The 17,608-nt window shown below is 45.9% G+C and overlaps 1 protein-coding gene and 1 long non-coding RNA gene across 4 annotated transcripts in view; one reads left to right on the forward strand and one right to left on the reverse strand.

Annotated features, from left to right (window-relative positions):
- Positions 1 to 19: 19 nt before the first annotated feature.
- Positions 20 to 16,150, reverse strand: LOC117307604 (uncharacterized). Its single transcript, XR_004521377.2, has 3 exons — positions 15,675 to 16,150; positions 14,449 to 14,615; positions 20 to 3,056 (listed from the first exon to the last, which is right to left on the reverse strand). It is a non-coding gene; the product is annotated as an uncharacterized lncRNA (long non-coding RNA).
- A 115-nt stretch (positions 16,151 to 16,265) lies between these two features.
- The window catches only part of RILPL1 (Rab interacting lysosomal protein like 1), a 43,951-nt gene continuing 42,608 nt past the window's right edge, over positions 16,266 to 17,608 (forward strand). Inside the window, exon 1 of one of the 3 annotated variants that reach the window (XM_073789956.1) lies at positions 16,266 to 17,120. In XM_073789956.1, coding sequence (XP_073646057.1) covers positions 16,812 to 17,120 — 309 coding nt within the window. In that variant the 5' untranslated portion in view covers positions 16,266 to 16,811. The remainder of the gene's footprint in view (positions 17,121 to 17,608) is intronic. The other 2 variants (XM_073789955.1, XM_033836753.2) reach the window with 2 other exon arrangements.

The raw sequence follows: 17,608 nt of genomic DNA on the forward strand, positions 1-17,608 counted from the left end.
AAGCCATCTGGTACTGGACTTTTGTTTTTTGGAAGATTTTTTTTAAGCCATATTTTTTTAAATAAATTTATTTTATTTATTTATTTTTGGCTGCATTGGGTCTTTGTTGCTGCGCAGGGGCTTTTCTCTAGTTGTGGAGAGCAGGGGCTACTCTTTGTTGCAGTGCACAGGCTTCTCATTACAGTGTCTTCCTTTGTTGCAGAGCATGGGCTCTAGGAGCGCGGGCTTCAGTAGTTGTGGCTCATGGGCTCTAGAGTTCAGGCTCAATAGTTGTGGCGCACAGGCTTAGGTGCTCCGCGGCATGTGGGATCTTCCTGGACCAGGGCTCGAACCCGTGTCCCCTGCATTGGCAGGCAGATTCTTAACCACTGTGCCACCAGGGAAGCCCCTGGTGGAAGATTTTTAATTACAGTTTCAATTTCATTACTTGTGATTGGTCTGTTCATATTTTCTATTTCTTCCTGGTTCCGTCTTGGGAGGTTATACCTTTCTAAGAATTTGTCCATTTCTTCCAGGTTGTCCATTTTATTGGCATAGAGTTGCTGGTAGTAGTCTCTTAGGATGCTTTGTATCTCTGCGGTGTCTGTTGTAACTATTTTTTCATTTCTTGTTTTATTGATTTGAGTCCTCTCCCTCTTCTTCTTGATGAGTCTGGCTAAAGGTTTATCAATTCTGTTTATCTTCTCAAAGAACCAGCTTTTAGTTTCATTGATCTTTGCTATTGTTTTCTTTGTTTCTATTTCATTTATTTCTGCTCTGATCTTTATGATTTCTTTCCTTCTGCTAACTTTGGGTTTTGTTTGTTCTTCTTTCTCTAGTTCCTTTAGGTGAAAGGTTAGATTGTTTATTGGAGATTTTTCTTGTTTCTTGAGGTAGGCTTGTATTGCTATAAACTTCCCTCTTAGAACTGATTTTGCTATATCCCATAGGTTTTGGATCATCGTGTTTTCATTGTAATTTGTCTCTAGGTATTTTCTGATTTCCTCTTTGATTTCTTCAGTGATCTCTTGGTTATTTAGTAACGTATTGTTTAGCCTCTATGTGTTTGTGTTTTTTACGTTTTTTCCCCTGTAATTCATTTCTAATCTCATAGTGTTGTAGTCGGAAAAGATGCTTGATATGATTTCAATTTTCTTAAATTTACCAAGGCTCAATTTGTGACCCAAGATGTGATCTATCCTGGAGAATGTTCCGTGTGCACTTGAGAAGAAAGTGTAATCTGCTGTTTTTGGATGGAATGTCCTATAAATATCAATTAAATTTATTTGGTCTATTGTGTCATTTAAAGCTTGTGTTTCCTTATTAATTTTCTGTCTGGATGATCTGTCCATTGGTATAAGTGAGGTGTTAAAGTCCCCCACTATTATTGTGTGACTGTCGATTTCCTCTTTTATAGCTGTTAGCAGTTCTCTATGTATTGAGGTGCTCCTACGTTGGGTGCATATGTATTTATAATTGTTATATCTTCTTCTTGGATTGATCCCTTGATCATTATGTAGTGTCCTTCCTTGTCTCTTGTAACATTCTTTATTTTAAGTCTATTTTATCTGATATGAGTATTGCTACTGCAGCTTTCTTTTGATTTCCATTTGCACGAAATATCTTTTTCCATCCCCTCACTTTCAGTCTGTATGTGTCCCTAGGTCTGAAGTGGGTCTCTTGTAGACAGCATATATATGGGTCTGGTTTTTGTATCCATTCAGCCAGTCTATCTATGTCTTTTGGTTGGAGCATTTAATCCATTTACATTTAAGGTAGTTATCGATATGTATGTTCCTACTACCATTTTCTTAATTGTTTTGGGTTTCTTATTGTAGGTCTTTTCCTTCTCTTGTGTTTCCTGCCTAGAGAAGTCCCTTTAGCATTTGTTGTAGAGCTGGTTTGGTGGTGCTGATTTCTCTTAGTTTTTGCTTGTCTGTAAAGCTTTTGATTTCTCCATCAAGTCTGAATGAGATCCTTGCCGGGTAGAGTAATCTTGGTTGTAGGTTCTTCCCTTTCATCCCTTTAAGTATATCATGCCACTCCCTTCTGGCTTGTAGAGTTTCTGCTGAGAAATCAGCTGTTAACCTTATGGGAGTTCCCTTGTATGTTATTTGTCATTTTTCCCTTGTTGCTTTCAATACTTTTTCTTTGTCTTTAATTTTTGTCAATTTGATTACTACGTGTCTCAGCGTGTTTCTCCTTGGGTTTATCCTGTATGGGACTCTCTGCATTTCCTGGACTTGGTTGGCTATTTCCTTTCCCATGTTAGAGAAATTTTCGACTATAATCTCTTCAAATGTTTTCTCGGGTCCCTCCTCTCTCTCTTCTCCTTGTGGGACCCCTATAATGAGAATGTTTTTGCATTTAATGTTGTCTCAGAGGTCTCAGGCTGTCTTCATTTCTTTTCATTCTTTTTTCTTTATTCTGTTCGGTGGCAGTGAATTCCACCATTCTGTCTTCCAGGTCACTTATCCATTCTTCTGCCTCAGTTATTCTGCTATTGATTCTTCATTGCAGTTATTGTATTGTTCATCTCTGTTTATTTGTTCTTTAATTCTTCTAGGTCTTTGTTAAACATTTCTTGCATCTTCTCGATCTTTGCCTCCTTTGCTTTTCCGAGGTCCTGGATCATCTTCACTATCATTATTCTGGAAGGTTGCCTATCTCCACTTCATTTAGTTGTTTTTCTGGGGTTTTATCATGGTCCTTCATCTGGTACAAAGTCCTCTGCCTTTTCATTTTGTCAATCTCTATGTGAATGTGGTTTTCCTTCCACAGGCTGCAGAATTGTAGTTCTTGCTTCTGCTGTCTTCTTTCTTGTTCTCTTGACTCATTTCCTCTGGGGAAAGCCATCTACCATGTCATGAGGACACTCAAGCAGCTCTGGGAGATGCCCACACAGAGAGAAACTCAGGCCTCCCATCAACAGCAATGTGAGGGCACCATCATGGAGGTGGCTCCTGCAGACCCAGTTAAGTCTTCAGATGCTGCAGTCCCTGCCAATATCTTGACTGCAATCTCCTGAGAGATCCTGTATCAGGACCACTCAGCCAAAGTGCTCCTGAATTCCGGATCTACAGAAAGTATGAAAGATAATGATTATTATGAGCTTCCCTGGTGGTACAGTGATTAAGAATCCGTCTGCCAATGCAAGGGACACAGGTTCAAGCCCTGGTCCGGGAAGATCCCACATGCTGCAGAGCAGCTAAGCCCATGCACCACAACTACTGAGCCTGCGCTCTAGAGCCTGCAAGCCACAACTACTGAAGCCCACGTGCCTAGAGCCGGTGGTCGGCAACAAGAGAAGCCACAACAATGAGAAGCCCGTCCACTGCAACGAAGAGTAGCCTCTGCTCACCACAACTAGAGAAAGCCCACGTGCAGCAACAAAGACCCAACACAGCCAAAAATAAATAAATTAAATAAATTTATTTATTTTTTTAAAAAGAAAGATAATGATTATTGTTGTTTTAAGCCACTTAGTTTTGGGGCAACTTGTTACACAGCAGTAGGTAACTTATGCATCTGTTTAACTGGTTTCCTATATTAAAACTTTCTGTTGGAAAGACCTCAAGTGAGTTCTATTTTCTGACTGATACAAACTCCTGTCCTGAATGGTAAACACAATGGCAAATTAGCTTCTGTAAAAATGAAAAGTCTAAATGTGAGGCTGTGGCTGAATGTGAAGGCTGGGTCACATGACCCTGGGCCCCTGTGATGGGTTCTGCATACACACAGGGAACAATACATGGAAGTAATTAATTACAGGCTGAAGCGGGTAATCCAAGTAGAAAATGCTACAGAACAGAAGGGAGCCATTCTTTTTATTTTTTTTTCATGGTCATGCCACATGGCACGTGGGATCCCAGCTCCCCAACCAGGGATTGTACCTGCACCCCCTGCATTGGAAGCAGAGTCTTAACCACTGTACTGCCAGGGAAGTCCCAGAAGGGGGCCATTCTTGATCCTAGGAGCCACTGGTGAGGATATTAGTGAAGAGAGAGGAACAATACTTGAAGATTTGGATAATTAAGTGAAAAGAAAAGGATAGTCCAGGTCATGAAGGTGAAATTGAAGTATTAAAAAGAAAATTTTTAATATCAACTTTGTCAGATGGCTATTTTTCTACAGTGTGAGCAAGTACTATCAGCTTCCTGGTCCCAAACTAAATATTGATTTCTACTTTGTCTGCTCAACATCCATTCTCCCCTCTGTAAGAGGATTCTCCTCCCTCCTATCTTATCCCATGCCACTCAGATGGACTGCCCCCAGTCTCTGGCGCTAAGCCTGAACAATCAGCAACATCCATGTCCCTAAGTACAGTGATTGGTCCAGGAGTGGGCATGTGTCCCAAGCTGAGCCAATGATATGCAATGGAAATCCACTGCATTTTCTGAGGTCACTGAACAGGTAGGATGTAATCCTAGAGGTCCTGAATGCTACCTTGGCCACCATGTGTCGAGAGCCTGCACGAGAGTGGCATCAACATGGTGCAAACCTGGAGCTGAGGGGCAGAGAATAGCAGAAGTCAGACGACGTAGCTGAGCCCCTGGATCCAGCTGTGCTTGAAGTCCACATGTTGGATTTCTTATTTATATAACTTTTTTGCTTAAGCCAGTTTGAGCTGTGGAAGAGTTTTAACAAACTCTGGAAATCCAAAACAAGAGACATTACAGCTACAAAGACTTCCCCCATGTCTGTTTGGAGATGTTTGTGGTGAGCAGGCTCAATACTATAAATGCTTTAAAATAATTTAGGTCAATTAAGTGGTGGCACGGCTTAGAAATTTTGACAGCATGTAAGTAGAGACTATGTTTTCAGAGACTAGGTCATGGGCTAGAAAGTACTAATCCCTTTAATTCTTAGCCCTGTCACTCACTCAAATGCTCACACTCAATTCCTTTCTGGGAGGGTCTTCAGTTTCTCATCTGTAAAATGGAGTAATATTTCCTCAGGCAGGCTGCTTGCCTTCCCCTTTCCCCAGACTGACCTGTTCTTACTTTGGGTTTCAATCCTGTGAATGGTCCTATCATAGTCTTTACCTTGTGTTATTTTATTGTTTTATTATTCAGATATAATTTATATACCATATAATTCACCCATTTTAAAGTGTACAATTCAATGGTTTTAGTTATAGTCACAGAGTTGTGCAACCATTGCCACAATTAATTTTTTTATTAGTTCTTAAAAATTATTGGTTCATATAGCTGAAAAGCCTAGAGGTAGCAAAAAATAAGGCACAGCTTGACCCACCTGCTCAAATGACATCCCAGGATGTGGTTTGCTCTCCCGTCTCTTAGCCCTGCTTTCCTCCCTGTTGACCTCTTACCCATACTGGCTCTCCCCAGATCATGGCAAGATGGCCACCAAGAGCCCCAGGCTTCCAGCCTATTTTCTCAGCAACCCAATAGGAAAAAACAACCAACCAAAACAAAAATTTGCCTTTTTCAAGAGGTCCAGTAAAAGTGTGATGGAATCTCATTGGACTGTCTGAAGTCAATGCCCACCCCTGAGCGAACCACTAGCCCCACGGGTTGGACGGTGCTGATTGGTCAGGCCCTGGTTTCTCCTTCCTGGGAACCAGAGAGCAAGAGAAGGGTGGTTCCCCCAAGGAAAATCAGAAAAATAGGATGGATCCTGACAGGCAAAACAACACATGTACCCTCTCTACTCACTGGACTATGAACTCCTCGAGGGCAGCATCTCCTGTCCTAATTTATCTTTGCACTTTGGACTGCACTTCATCTTTGCAGGTGGGACTGGAACACAGAATGGCTGTGAGCTTCTCGGCTCGATAAAGCCCTTTTCCCTTTTCTTTTTTTCTTTTTTTTTTTTTTTTTTTTACTTTTGGTCGCACCTCGGAGCATGTGGGATCTTAGTTCCCCGACCAGGGATTGAACCTGTGCCCCCTGCAGTGGAAGCGTGGAGCCTTAACCACTGGGCAGCCAGGGAATTCCAGCCCTTTTCCCTTTTCTTTCCCACTCTCTTCTGAAGCCTGGTTCAGCTCTGAGAAACAAGGAGTTCTATGAGGAGGTAAATGTTCCTACAAAGTGACTTGAGCTTCCAGAAGGAACGTACTGTTTTTACCACAAGCAAACCACAGGGAAAGCCCATTGACCCCAGGAGTTCATTGACAGATGAATGGATAAACAAAATGTAGTCTATCCCTCTGATGGAACATTATCAGCCATGAAAAGGAATAGAGTACTGATTCCTGCTACAACAAGGATTGTCCTTGAAGACATTAGGCTAAGTGAAAGAAGCCAGTCACAGAAGGCTATGCATTGTATGATTTTATTTATATGAAATGTCCAAAGTAGGCAAGTCCATAGAGACAGAGAGTAGATTAGTGGTTTCCTCGGTCTGTGGTGGAGGAAATAGGAAGTGACTGCTAACAGGGCTTCTTTTTTAAAAAAAATTTTCATTGGAGTATAGTTGATTTACAATGTTGTGTTAGTTTCTGCTGTATAGCAAAGTGGATCAGTTATTCATATATGTATATTCATTTTTTTTAGATTGTTTTCCCATATAGGCCATTACAGAGTATTGAGTAGAGTTCCCTGGGCTATAGAGTAGGTCCTTATTCATTATCTTTTATTTTATTTTATTTTATTTTGCCACACCTCACGGCGTGTGGGATCTCAGTTCCCCAACCAGGGATCGAACCCATGCCCCCTGCAGTGGAAACGCAGAGTCCTAACCACTGGACCGCCAGGGAATTCCCAGTTATCTATTTTATATATAGTAGTGTGTATATGTCAATCCCAATCTCCCAACTTATCCCTTCCCCGCCTTCACCCCTGGTAGGGGCTTCTGTTTGGAGCAATGAAAATGTTCTGGGAATTCCCTGGGGGTCCAGTGGTTAGGACTCAGTGCTTTCACTGCGGGGGCCTGGCTTCGATCCCTGATCAGGGAACTTAAGATCCTGCAAGCTGTACAACTCAGCCATAAAAAAAAGAAAAGAAAAGAAAAGAAAATGTTCTGGGATTAGATAGTAGTGACGGTTGACATTATCTGTGAAAATACTAAAGCCATTGAATTGCACCCTTTAAATGTGTGGATTTCATGGCATATGAACTATATCTCAATGAAGCTATTTAAAGTAACAGGGAAGAGGGCTTCCCTGGTGGCGCAGTGGTTGAGAGTCCGCCTGCTGATGCAGTGGACACGGGTTCGTGCCGCGGTCCAGGAAGATCCTATATGCCGCGGAGCGGCTGCGCCCGTGAGCCATAGCCGCTGAGCCTGCGCGTCCGGAGCCTGTGCTCCGCAATGGGAGGGGCCACGGCAGTGAGAGGCCCGCGTACAGGAAAAATAATAATAATAATAAATAAATATAACAGGGAAGAGTTCTCAGCTGTCCAAGATGTAGTCCAGAAACAGCCAGGTCCAGGCATAAAGGCAGCCAGGAGAGGTTGTGCCTTTGACATTTGATCACGTTCCGAAGCTGGTCAGGGTCAAGTTTTGCTTTTTCCTAGACCTTACTTCCACCTTGAATATCAAACAACCTTCACAGCTTTGAGAACGAGGGGAGCAGCACCAAATGTACACTTGCTGACCTGGCACAATCAGCTGGCCTTGCTGTTCTCCCGTTGAGATAACAATTTCACAGAACAGCAACACCGGCCGAGGTCGCTCCGGGATGGTGATGGAACAGGACAACAGGAACGTGGTCCAGGCCACAAGATGCCAGATCTATCCCTCTCTTGGCGAATGTGAGTGACGGCTGCTTCTGTACCAATTACAGCCTTAGCTTCTCTCCAGTCTGTCCTCCGTATAGATAAGATTTATTAAGAGCCCGGATCCTAGAATCGTCCCTGCTTCCTGACAGCACCCACTCTAGAGCAAACTCCCAGATCCTTAAACTCTCCCTGGAGCCACCCAACCAAAGCTCAAATCCTGTAGTAGTTTCTTCCTAACACTACAGTCTACACTTTAGAAAGATGCGTGGCTGCAGTGGGGGGGGGACCCCCTACCCGCTCTCCCCAGCACCACCCCCACCCCCGCCCCGCACCAACATAGCCCGGGGCTGGCTCTCTGCAGGGTGAGCTGTGGCCTGCAGCCTCGTCCTTACTGCCTAATCTATAGGCAGGAATGGAGGTGCTGGACAGATGAGGATGTAATGTATTTTAGCCACTCACTTCCCATCAAATTGAAAGAACCAAAACTTGCCTGGACTTACACAGCAATGTTGTTTAAAATAGCCCAAACCGGGAAATAGTGTGAATGTCTATCAAGGGAGAAATAATCAGGTAAATTACAGTACATCCATAAAACAGAAAACTATACAATCATTTACAAGAATGAGGCAGGATTATCTATTTAGAAAGAAAAAAAGAACAAAGTAGATGTATATATGCTGAGCTGGAAAGATAATTACAGGGTAATGTTAAGTGACAAAAGCAAATTGCTTACTAATATGTATGTCATGCTTCCATTTAAAAAATAAATGTGTGTTTAGATATTCTCAGGAAAAAATCAGGAAGCGCATGGATCAGACTGTCAACAGTAGTTACCTGGGAGTGAAATGGGATGGGAGGAAGCCTACTGCATCCATAAATTTTGTTTTGTTTTGTTTTGTTTTTTGCAGGACGCGGGCCTCTCACCATTGTGGACGGACGCACAGGCTCAGCAGCCATGGCCCACGGGCCCAGCCGCTCCGCGGCATGTGGGATCTTCCCGGACCGAGGCACGAACCCGCATCCCCTGCAACAGCAGGCGGACTCTCAACCACTGCGCCACCAGGGAAGCCCGCATCCATAACTTTGTAAATGGACGGATTATGGGTGTGGCAGACCCAGAGCCGTTTGTCCCACCTGTACCCTCCCCCACCTCCACCTGGGATACTTGCCTCTCTTCCCGGCATGAACAGCATCAGCTACAGCTCACACTGTTCCTGTGGTGCCAGAACCCAGTGCAGTGCCAGGGTCACCTCAGCTCCTACAAGTTCTGATGGTCTCAGAAGAGCACAGGGGTAAAGGCTGCGGCTGTCTCAGCACCCAGGACCAACCCAACTAGGGGAGATCTGCCTAGAGAAGCAGGGAGGTTAATGCCCCAAGGGGAGGACTAATGAGAGACATAAAGGAGCGGGCAGATAAATCGCTCATCTTCTCCCCACCCTCCATATACCCTCCCAATACCCCTGTCCGTGCTATTGGACAGTTCTGAGGTTCAGCAGTTTCACACATTCTCCCCAGAGACCTCCCATTAGATTAAGCATCCGGCTGAGTGTTCCTGCAAAGCTGGACCAACTTCGGTAATACTCCACCTTGAATTTGCTCTCCCTCCTTTTTGGTCTCACTTCCCTTCTTCCCTGACTCTTGCTTCCCTGCTATCATACCCTCCAGTAAAGCATTAGCTCATAAGCTTTTTAAGGAACCCATACAAGGGCAGTGGGTGATTTTTTTACTATTTATTTTTCTTTAAACATTTTATTTAATTAAGAGCCCAACCATTTAAGTGGATGAGACCCTCAAAGCAGAGAAGTGCTACCAAATTAATGTAACTGTAATGGAAAATCTACACAGACCCAGTATTTACAGGTGGAAACAGACATTGAAATTCAGAGAGCGTGCCCAATGCACTTTAAAGACTCTTGTTACTAAGGTTTTCCATGATGGGTTTGGGGACATTATTATCTTCCATATAATGTCCTTGAGTTGGGGGGCGGGGGTTGACCATTAAGTAGAATCACTGCAGAACAAACTGAGTCTTGCGTGACGTACTGGTGTTTAAAGATGTGATGACGATATGAGAACAGTTCACGACCATCTCAAGTCTATCAGATTAAAGGAGGAGGAGGAGGGAGTAAGGAAGAGGAAGATAATCTAGATTAACAACCATGGGAAGTCAAGGTTGTCATGGGTAGAAGAGAGGGTGTGAGGCTATTTCAGGTGGTCAGCCCTTGGGATTGAGCCCAAGGGACAGGGCAAGGAGAGCAGAAGACTACTCAGTCTCCTGAAAAATAAGGGTCCTCGTGAACTAGTCTGTTTTCATCAGCTTTGGCTGCTATAACAAAAAACCATAGACATGCAGATGTCAGCTAATGCTACGGTGGCAGTCATACTGCGATACATAAAGGGATCAAATCAACATGTTGTATGCCTTAAACTTACACAATGTATGTTAACTATACCTCAATTTTTTTAAAAAGGAGGTAAAAAAGGAGGTAAAAAAAAATGTACCATAGACTGGGTGGTTTATAAACAACAGAAATTTATTTCTCACAGTTCTGGAGGCTGGAAGTCCAAGATCAAGGCACTGGCAGATCTGGTGTCTGGTGAGAACTCCCTTCCCGGTTCACAGACCTCTGTTTTTTCACGTGGTGGGAGGGGTGAGGAGTTTCCAGCATTTCTTTTATAAGAGCACTAATCCTATGCATGAGGGCTCCATCCTCATGACCTCATCACCTCCCAGAGGCCCCTTCCCCTAACATCATCACATTGCGGGGTTAGGTTTTCAACATATGAATTTGCAGGGCACAGACATTCAATCTATCAGATAGTCTATAGCAACAGCACAGGGGAGCTACACTCTAGTGCCCCGAAGTTCCCTCTCCAGTCCTAGTGTGCTTTCTCAGGCACTGGTAGCCTGATTTTCCAGGAAGCAGTAACTTCTCCTTCCACATAATCACTGCTTCTCTCTTCCACGTGCCCATGCAACTGGCTCTTCCTCCTGTCCCTATAACCATGGGAGGTCCCAGCACCCACTCATCCTTTCTCCCCTCCCCGCCTCCAGATCTTCTGTTCCTGTTGGTGGCATCAAATCTCTCTTCTTTTACCCACGGCTGAAACAAACCTCATCCAAGGAAAGCTAATATTTTGCCATTCACTCAAGTCCATAGTCTATATTAATTTTTTTAATTTCTAATAAAAATTTTCTAATATTACAGAAGGAAGAAAAATAGTATGATGAAGCTCCATGCACCCATCACCCAGCTTCAACAATTATTAACAAAAAGGCCAGTCTTCATTTTATCCATATTCCCAACCATCCCACCGACCCAGTGGGTTATTTTAAAGCAATTCAAAGACATTATATCTTTTTATTCACAAATCTTTCAGCAAGCCCATAGTCTTTAGATAGCTGTTCTGTGTTATTGGGAGGGGAGGTTGAATGCTGTGTGTGGAATGGATGGAGAAAGAGGCCCTCTAGTGGACTGATCTTTAATTCCTTTTCTATTGTTTCCCAACAATTCAGCTTGGACCCAAATTTGCATGGCCCCCTCAACAAGTCATGTGTTGTTTCCTGCTCAGCATCTGAACTCCCTTTCTAAGTTTGGGCTGTCCACCCCTATGTGATCCATCCCTGTGTGATTCTTGGTGAAAGCAGAGTTTTATTCCTTTGATGAAAGCTGAAAAAGTTAAACTTTGCTTCGTCTGATCCCAGGGCACTGGCTATGACCCAAGCTCAGCCATTTGGATGCTCTTACCAGGGATTTGAGTTTGGAATAGATAAACCATGGTACATAGAAGGACTAAAGGAATAGCAGGGTGGCTGGTGCTTAGAGAGTGAGCCGATTAAGTGTGAGATGAAGATGGAGAGGTAGACACGGATGACACTATGAAAGTCCTGTCGGCCATGGGAAGGACTTTGGCCTTATTGTAACTTGGCATTGATACCTGGAGTGATAAAAAGTACGTGTTTATCAAGATTACTGGCTGCTGTGTAGAAGACAGATTAGAAAGAAGACAAGATGAAGCAGACGACTTGGTTAGAAGCCTACAGTAGCCTTCCAGGAGGGGAAATAATATTAAGTGGGGCTAGAGTGGTTTCAGGGAGGTGAAGAAAAGTGGAAGAATTTGAGAGATATTTCGCAGGTACAATTGATGGGACTTGGTTTCCCTAATTTCCAATTCCTCTAACAGTCACAGAACAGTGTTGATTCCATGATGTCATTGTTCTGAACTAAATGCTTCAGGGGTAACAATAAAAGCAAATGTAAAAAAAAAAAAAAAAAAAAGCAAATGTAATAGTAACAACAACAACAATAATAATATAAATAACAATAGCTAACATAAATGTAGCTCTTACTACGTGCCAGCCTCTGATTGAAACACTTTACGTATTTTAACTCATTTAATCCCCACAAAAATCCTGGAGGGAGGTATGATTGGGGTTATTCCCATTTTACAGATGAAAAGCTAAGACAAAGAACGATTCAATGACTTGCAGAAGATCATATAACATACTTACTGCATCAAATATGAACTTGGCCCCAGAATCAGTTTCTGGTCCTCTCTTCAACCTCTTTCCCCACCACTCCCCAACTTGCCCCATCCAATCCAGTATGCTGACTCACACAAATAGAGCCTATTTTTTACCTGGGATTCACACACATGGCCTATGGTCTTCTCTTATTCCTGCACATATGGTATGATTACATTTATTCGAAATGTCTAGATAGGCAGATGCCTAGAGAGAAAGCAGCTTGGTGGTCGCAGGATTGCCCCACCTGGCACACAGAAGGTACTCACTCAATAGTTGTGAGTTCCCTGGTTGGATAAAGCCCTTTTCCCATCTCCCCCCTACCCTCTTCTGGAGCCTGTGTCATCTCCCAGAAACAAGGAGATCTGTGAGGAGAAGATGTTCCTACAAAGTGATCTGAAGAAAAGTACTGTTTTTACAACAGGCAAAACAACAGGGAAGGTGGAAACAACCTAAAAGTCCACCAATGGATGAATAAACAAAATGTGGTCCATCCTTACAACGGGACATGATGCAGCCGTAAAGAGGAATGAAGCACTGACACAGGCTACAACACAGATAAACCTTAAAAACATGATGCTAAGTGGGAGAAGCCAGGCATAAAAGGCCACATAGTCTATGATTCCATTTATATGAAATGTTCAGAACAGGCAAATCTGTAGACCCAGAAAGCAGATTCGTGATCACAAGGGGCTGGGGGCAGAGGGGAATGGAGGGTGACTGCTAATGGGTACAGGGTTTTATGGGGAGGCTAATGAAAATGTGAAATTAGAGAGTGGTGATGCTTGCAAAACCTTGTAAATGTACTAAAAACTACCGAATGGCACACTTTAAAAGGGTTAATGTCACTGTATGTGATCTATAGCTAAATAAACAGAACAGAATCCCTCCAAAATAAAGAAAGATGCTAGAATGCATCACCACCAAATAAACTGAACTCAACTCAAATCAATCTCTCCATCCAACACCAGTCTAAAGAAACTATAGGGAACAAACATATTAAAGGTGAGATTTCACAGTGGTGAAATCATCAGAATCCAGACTGAGAATCTCTAAAAGGCAAATAATCCTGTTTCATCAACTAATAGATTTCAAGGGAAGGAGAAAAAAAAAAAAAAAGAGATGGAGGATTAAAAGAGACTGAGGGACATATCAACCAATTGCAATATGTAAACATTATTTGGATCTTGGGTTAAACAAACAAACTTTAAAGAAGTAAACTGATGAGACAATTGAAATTTTGAAGACTGGATATTTGATATGAAGAAATTAATTTTTTCAAGTGTGATCATGGTACACCCAGTCAGTGACTAGACCAAGGTCACAAAGCAGAGAGGTCTGGATGCTTAAGCATCAGGATCAACTGCCTCTCCCTACATTTTTTAAGATTGTAAGCATTCTCCTAAGCACTCAGGCTCATCATTTGCGGGGGGGGGGGGGGGTCACCTTTCCCTTCCTAAAGTCATTTTCATCCCTTCCACTCTCCCATCCCTTTCCTGCCCTGGTCCCGAGGCTCAGGCTGCAGGCTGGCACTGTGGCTCCTCTTTCCTTGTCCCCTCCCAGAAGACTCTCAGTACATCTTTGCTACCTTGAGGGTAAAGTTGCCCCAATCTGGGCATTCATTATTTATCCCTTAGTTCACCATGGGCACCCACTGGGTTCAGCTCCATCCCTCCCGCTGTGGTACCCTAAGCAAGTTACTTAACCTCTTGTGGTGAGTTGAATGGTGCCACCCCTCCTGACACACACCCTCCCCCCCCAAAAAAAAAGCTATGTTCACATCCTAATCCCTGGAACCTGTCAATGTGACCTTATTTTTCAAAGTGTCTGTACAGATATGATTAAGAATCTTGAGATAAGATCATTCTGGATTGTGTGGGTAGGTCCTAAATGTAACGATAAGTGTTCTTATAAGAGATTCAGAGGAGGAGAAAGAGATACAGAGAAGGCCAGAGATTGGAGCGATCCTGCCACGAGCTAAGGAGGCCGGCAGCTGGAAGTGGCCAGGAAGGATCCTCCTCTAGAGCCATCAGAGGGAGCAGGACCCTGACAGCACCTTGATCTCAGACTTCCCGCTTCCAGAACTGGTGGAGGATGTTTCTGTTGTTTCAAGTTACCAAGTTTATGGCAAGTTGTTACAGTAGCTACAGGAAGTTAATGTCCCTCCCTATTCCTCACTGTTCTTGATTTAGGGTGGGGATAATCATAGGTCCACTTTATTGGATTGCTGTGCACAGATCTGACCCCAGTTTTAGCACTTACCAGCTTGCCTGGCCTTGGGTGAGGGACTTGGCTTCTCTGTGCCTCAGTTTCCTCTTTTGTAAAGTAGGGAGAATAATACTTCTTTGGATGTTGTAAGGCAGCAGTTCTCAAACTTTTTGCTCTCAGGGACCTTTTTCCGAGGGCACTCTTAAGAACCATTGAAGACCCTAAAGAGATTTTGTTAGATATGTTATATCTATTGATACCTACTGTAACTAGAAATTTAAGCTGTTTTTTAAAAATTAATTTAAAATAGACACATGACATGTTAACATGAACTTTATTTTTAATATTTATTTTTATTTATTTACTTGGCTGTGCCAGGTCTTAGTTGTGGCATGCAGGATCTTTAGTTGCAGCATGCAAACTCTCAGCTGCGGCATGCGGGATCTAGTTCCCTGACCAGGGATCGAACCCCGGGCCCCCTCCATTGGGAGCACGGAGTCTTAGCCACTGGACCACCAGGGAAGTCCCTAACATTAATATTTTTTAATAAAAAATAACCATGCTTCAAAACAAACAAACAAGTACCAAGGACAGTGGCATTGTCTCATATTTTTGCAAATCTCTTTAATGTCTAGCTCATCATCAGAGAGCTGGACCCACAAATCTGCATCTGCATATTCAGTCAATCACGATATGCTGGTCTGTGTTTCAGTATATGAAGAACATCTAGCCTCTCACTGATATATAGCTGGCAAAAGGGACCTCATAGAGACCCTTTGGGTATTGGGGAACCCTGGTGGTCTTCAGGCCACACTTTGAGAAGTAGTGGAGTAAATGAGGAAATATTTGTAAAGTACCTAGAAAAATGCCTGGCCATAGTAAACACTCTGCATTTTTAAACTAAATGTAAAGCCAAAGCTCGATGCATTTTAAACCTTAAAAAATTTTAGTTTTAATTAACATGTGTCAGGTTGGGGTGGGTTTTTACAGCTACAAGGGCGTTCAGGGGTTTTTTCTGACTTCAAGGAGCTTACAGTCTGATGGGGGGAGGAATATGTGTAACCACAGTTAAAACTATGCAAAGAGCAGTTTTATGGGAGTAGGAGGCGGATGTGGGGATGCACAGGAGGGCGCCTAATTACGCATGCGTGGGGTGGGGGGCTGTTCAGGGAAGGCTCGCCTGGACGCGGAGGGGTGGTCTGATGGACAGGTGGATCTAGCCAGGTCAGAAGGACAGAGGGCTTGGGACAAGAAAGCTGAAATCCAAATCCCGGCCTCACCTCCTCTGTGAAGTGGTTTTTAGGTCACAAGGAGCCGCTAATAGACGTGGCTGGCGGGCAGCGCAGCCCGGCCGCTTAGGGACCAGAGGACCCCTCGACCTTTCTGCCCCTCTCCCGGGCGCCTCTCCTGGAGCGCAGGGCCTGGCGCCGCCAGGTCCGCCCGGTGACCTGGTCGGACGGGTCTACGAGCCGTGGGGTCCTCGACTCCTCCCCAGGATGGGCCGCATCCCGGAGTGCACCTCTTGAGCCCTCCATTTCTCTCCAGCGCAGGGGCCGCCCCAGACACTGTGAATCGTCCAGAGAGACCAGCAACCCACACCCCTACCACCTCCTCCCCTTCTCTTCTGGGCTAGTCTCGACTCCGCCGGGGCGGGAGTGGGAGAGGAGGAGCCAGGACCTGACTGGAGGAGGGGCGGCGCGTCCGGACGCGCGGTGGGGGGGGACCGGCTGGAGCGGGGGGTGGGGGGGAGGGGAAGGAAGGTCCCGCGGGTGGAGCGGCGGGGCGGGGGGCTGCGGAGCCGGTGGGTGAGGGTGCGGTGTCCGCGGGGACGCTGGGGCGCCCTCGGGCGGCGGAAGCCGGGCGCGCCCCTCTCCAGGCCGGGATCAGGGCGGGGCGCGCGGTATCCCCGCGGGGGGAGCTGATCAGCTGGCGTCGCCGCCGCCAAAGTTTCCCGGAGGAGCCACGGCCGCCCTTCCTTGCCAGGCCCCGGGCGTGGGGACTAGCCGCCGGCAAGGACTGTTTCAGAGGGCAGCAGGGCCCGCTCTCCAGCCAGACCCCGCGCCTCCATTGCGCCCAACTCAGATTCCCAACTTGGGAGGCGCCGCGGGCCTGCGCACGCGCGCGCCTTCCTCGCCTCCTCCTCCTCCTTCTCCTCGTTCTCCCCCCACTGGGGAGCAGGCTCCGGGCCGAGCCGGGCGCAGAGACCCGCGCCCCGCGCGCTGACCCCCGGCTCCCGGCCCGCCGCCTCCGCCCATGCCGACGCCCGCCGCCCCCCCGGTGCGCCCTCGCTCGAGGGCCAGCTAAGCGCGGGCCGGCGGCGGCGGCGAGAGGTGGGCCCGGCCCGGCGCTGCCCTCGACAGCGGCAAGTTTGGGAGTTGCACTAGTTTGCGGGGTGGGGGAGAGGCCGGGCGGGGTCCATGGAGGAGGACCGGGGGTCGGCGTTGGCAGCCGAGTCGGCGCTGGAGAAGAACGTGGCGGAGCTGACCGTCATGGACGTGTACGACATCGCGTCGCTCGTGGGCCACGAGTTCGAGCGGGTCATCGACCAGCACGGCTGCGAGGCCATCGCGCGCCTCATGCCCAAGGTCGTGCGTGTCCTGGAGATCCTGGAGGTGCTGGTCAGCCGCCACCACGTCGCGCCCGAGCTGGACGAGCTGCGCCTAGAGCTGGACCGACTGCGCTTGGAGAGGATGGACCGCATCGAGAAGGAGCGCAAGCACCAGAAGGTGGGCGGTGGCCTCAGTCTGCCCATCCCGGCAACGTGGCCGCTGGGACCTAGGGGTCCTTCAGCACTGGGCAACTGTAGGTGCACACGTGTGTATACAGGGAATAGACGAGAGATGATCGGACTGGGTGAGGGAAGGAGGGAGGCCGCTGGCCCTCTTTTGCCCAGCCTGCGCACCCCCAGAGATTAAGAGTAGTTATTTGGAGTCAGACCTGAGTTCCAATCCCACCTTTACCACTTAATAGCCGTGTGACCTTGAGTAAGTTATTTAACCTCTCTGTGCTTTATTTCCTCACATATCAAATGATGATACTAATAGGACCCGCCTTATGAAAATTAAATGGGATACTATCTAGAGTGCTTAGATAATATTATTCTTTTCCAGAAATGAAATAAGCACCCCTGCCCTTCAGTGTTACCCGAGAAGATGTGATACCGGGCCGCATTCTTCATCCCACTCCAGAGCCCTCCAGAGCTTATTGACCGCCA

The sequence above is a fragment of the Tursiops truncatus genome, chromosome 13, assembly GCF_011762595.2.
Source record: "Tursiops truncatus isolate mTurTru1 chromosome 13, mTurTru1.mat.Y, whole genome shotgun sequence".
Taxonomy (NCBI): domain Eukaryota; kingdom Metazoa; phylum Chordata; class Mammalia; order Artiodactyla; family Delphinidae; genus Tursiops; species Tursiops truncatus.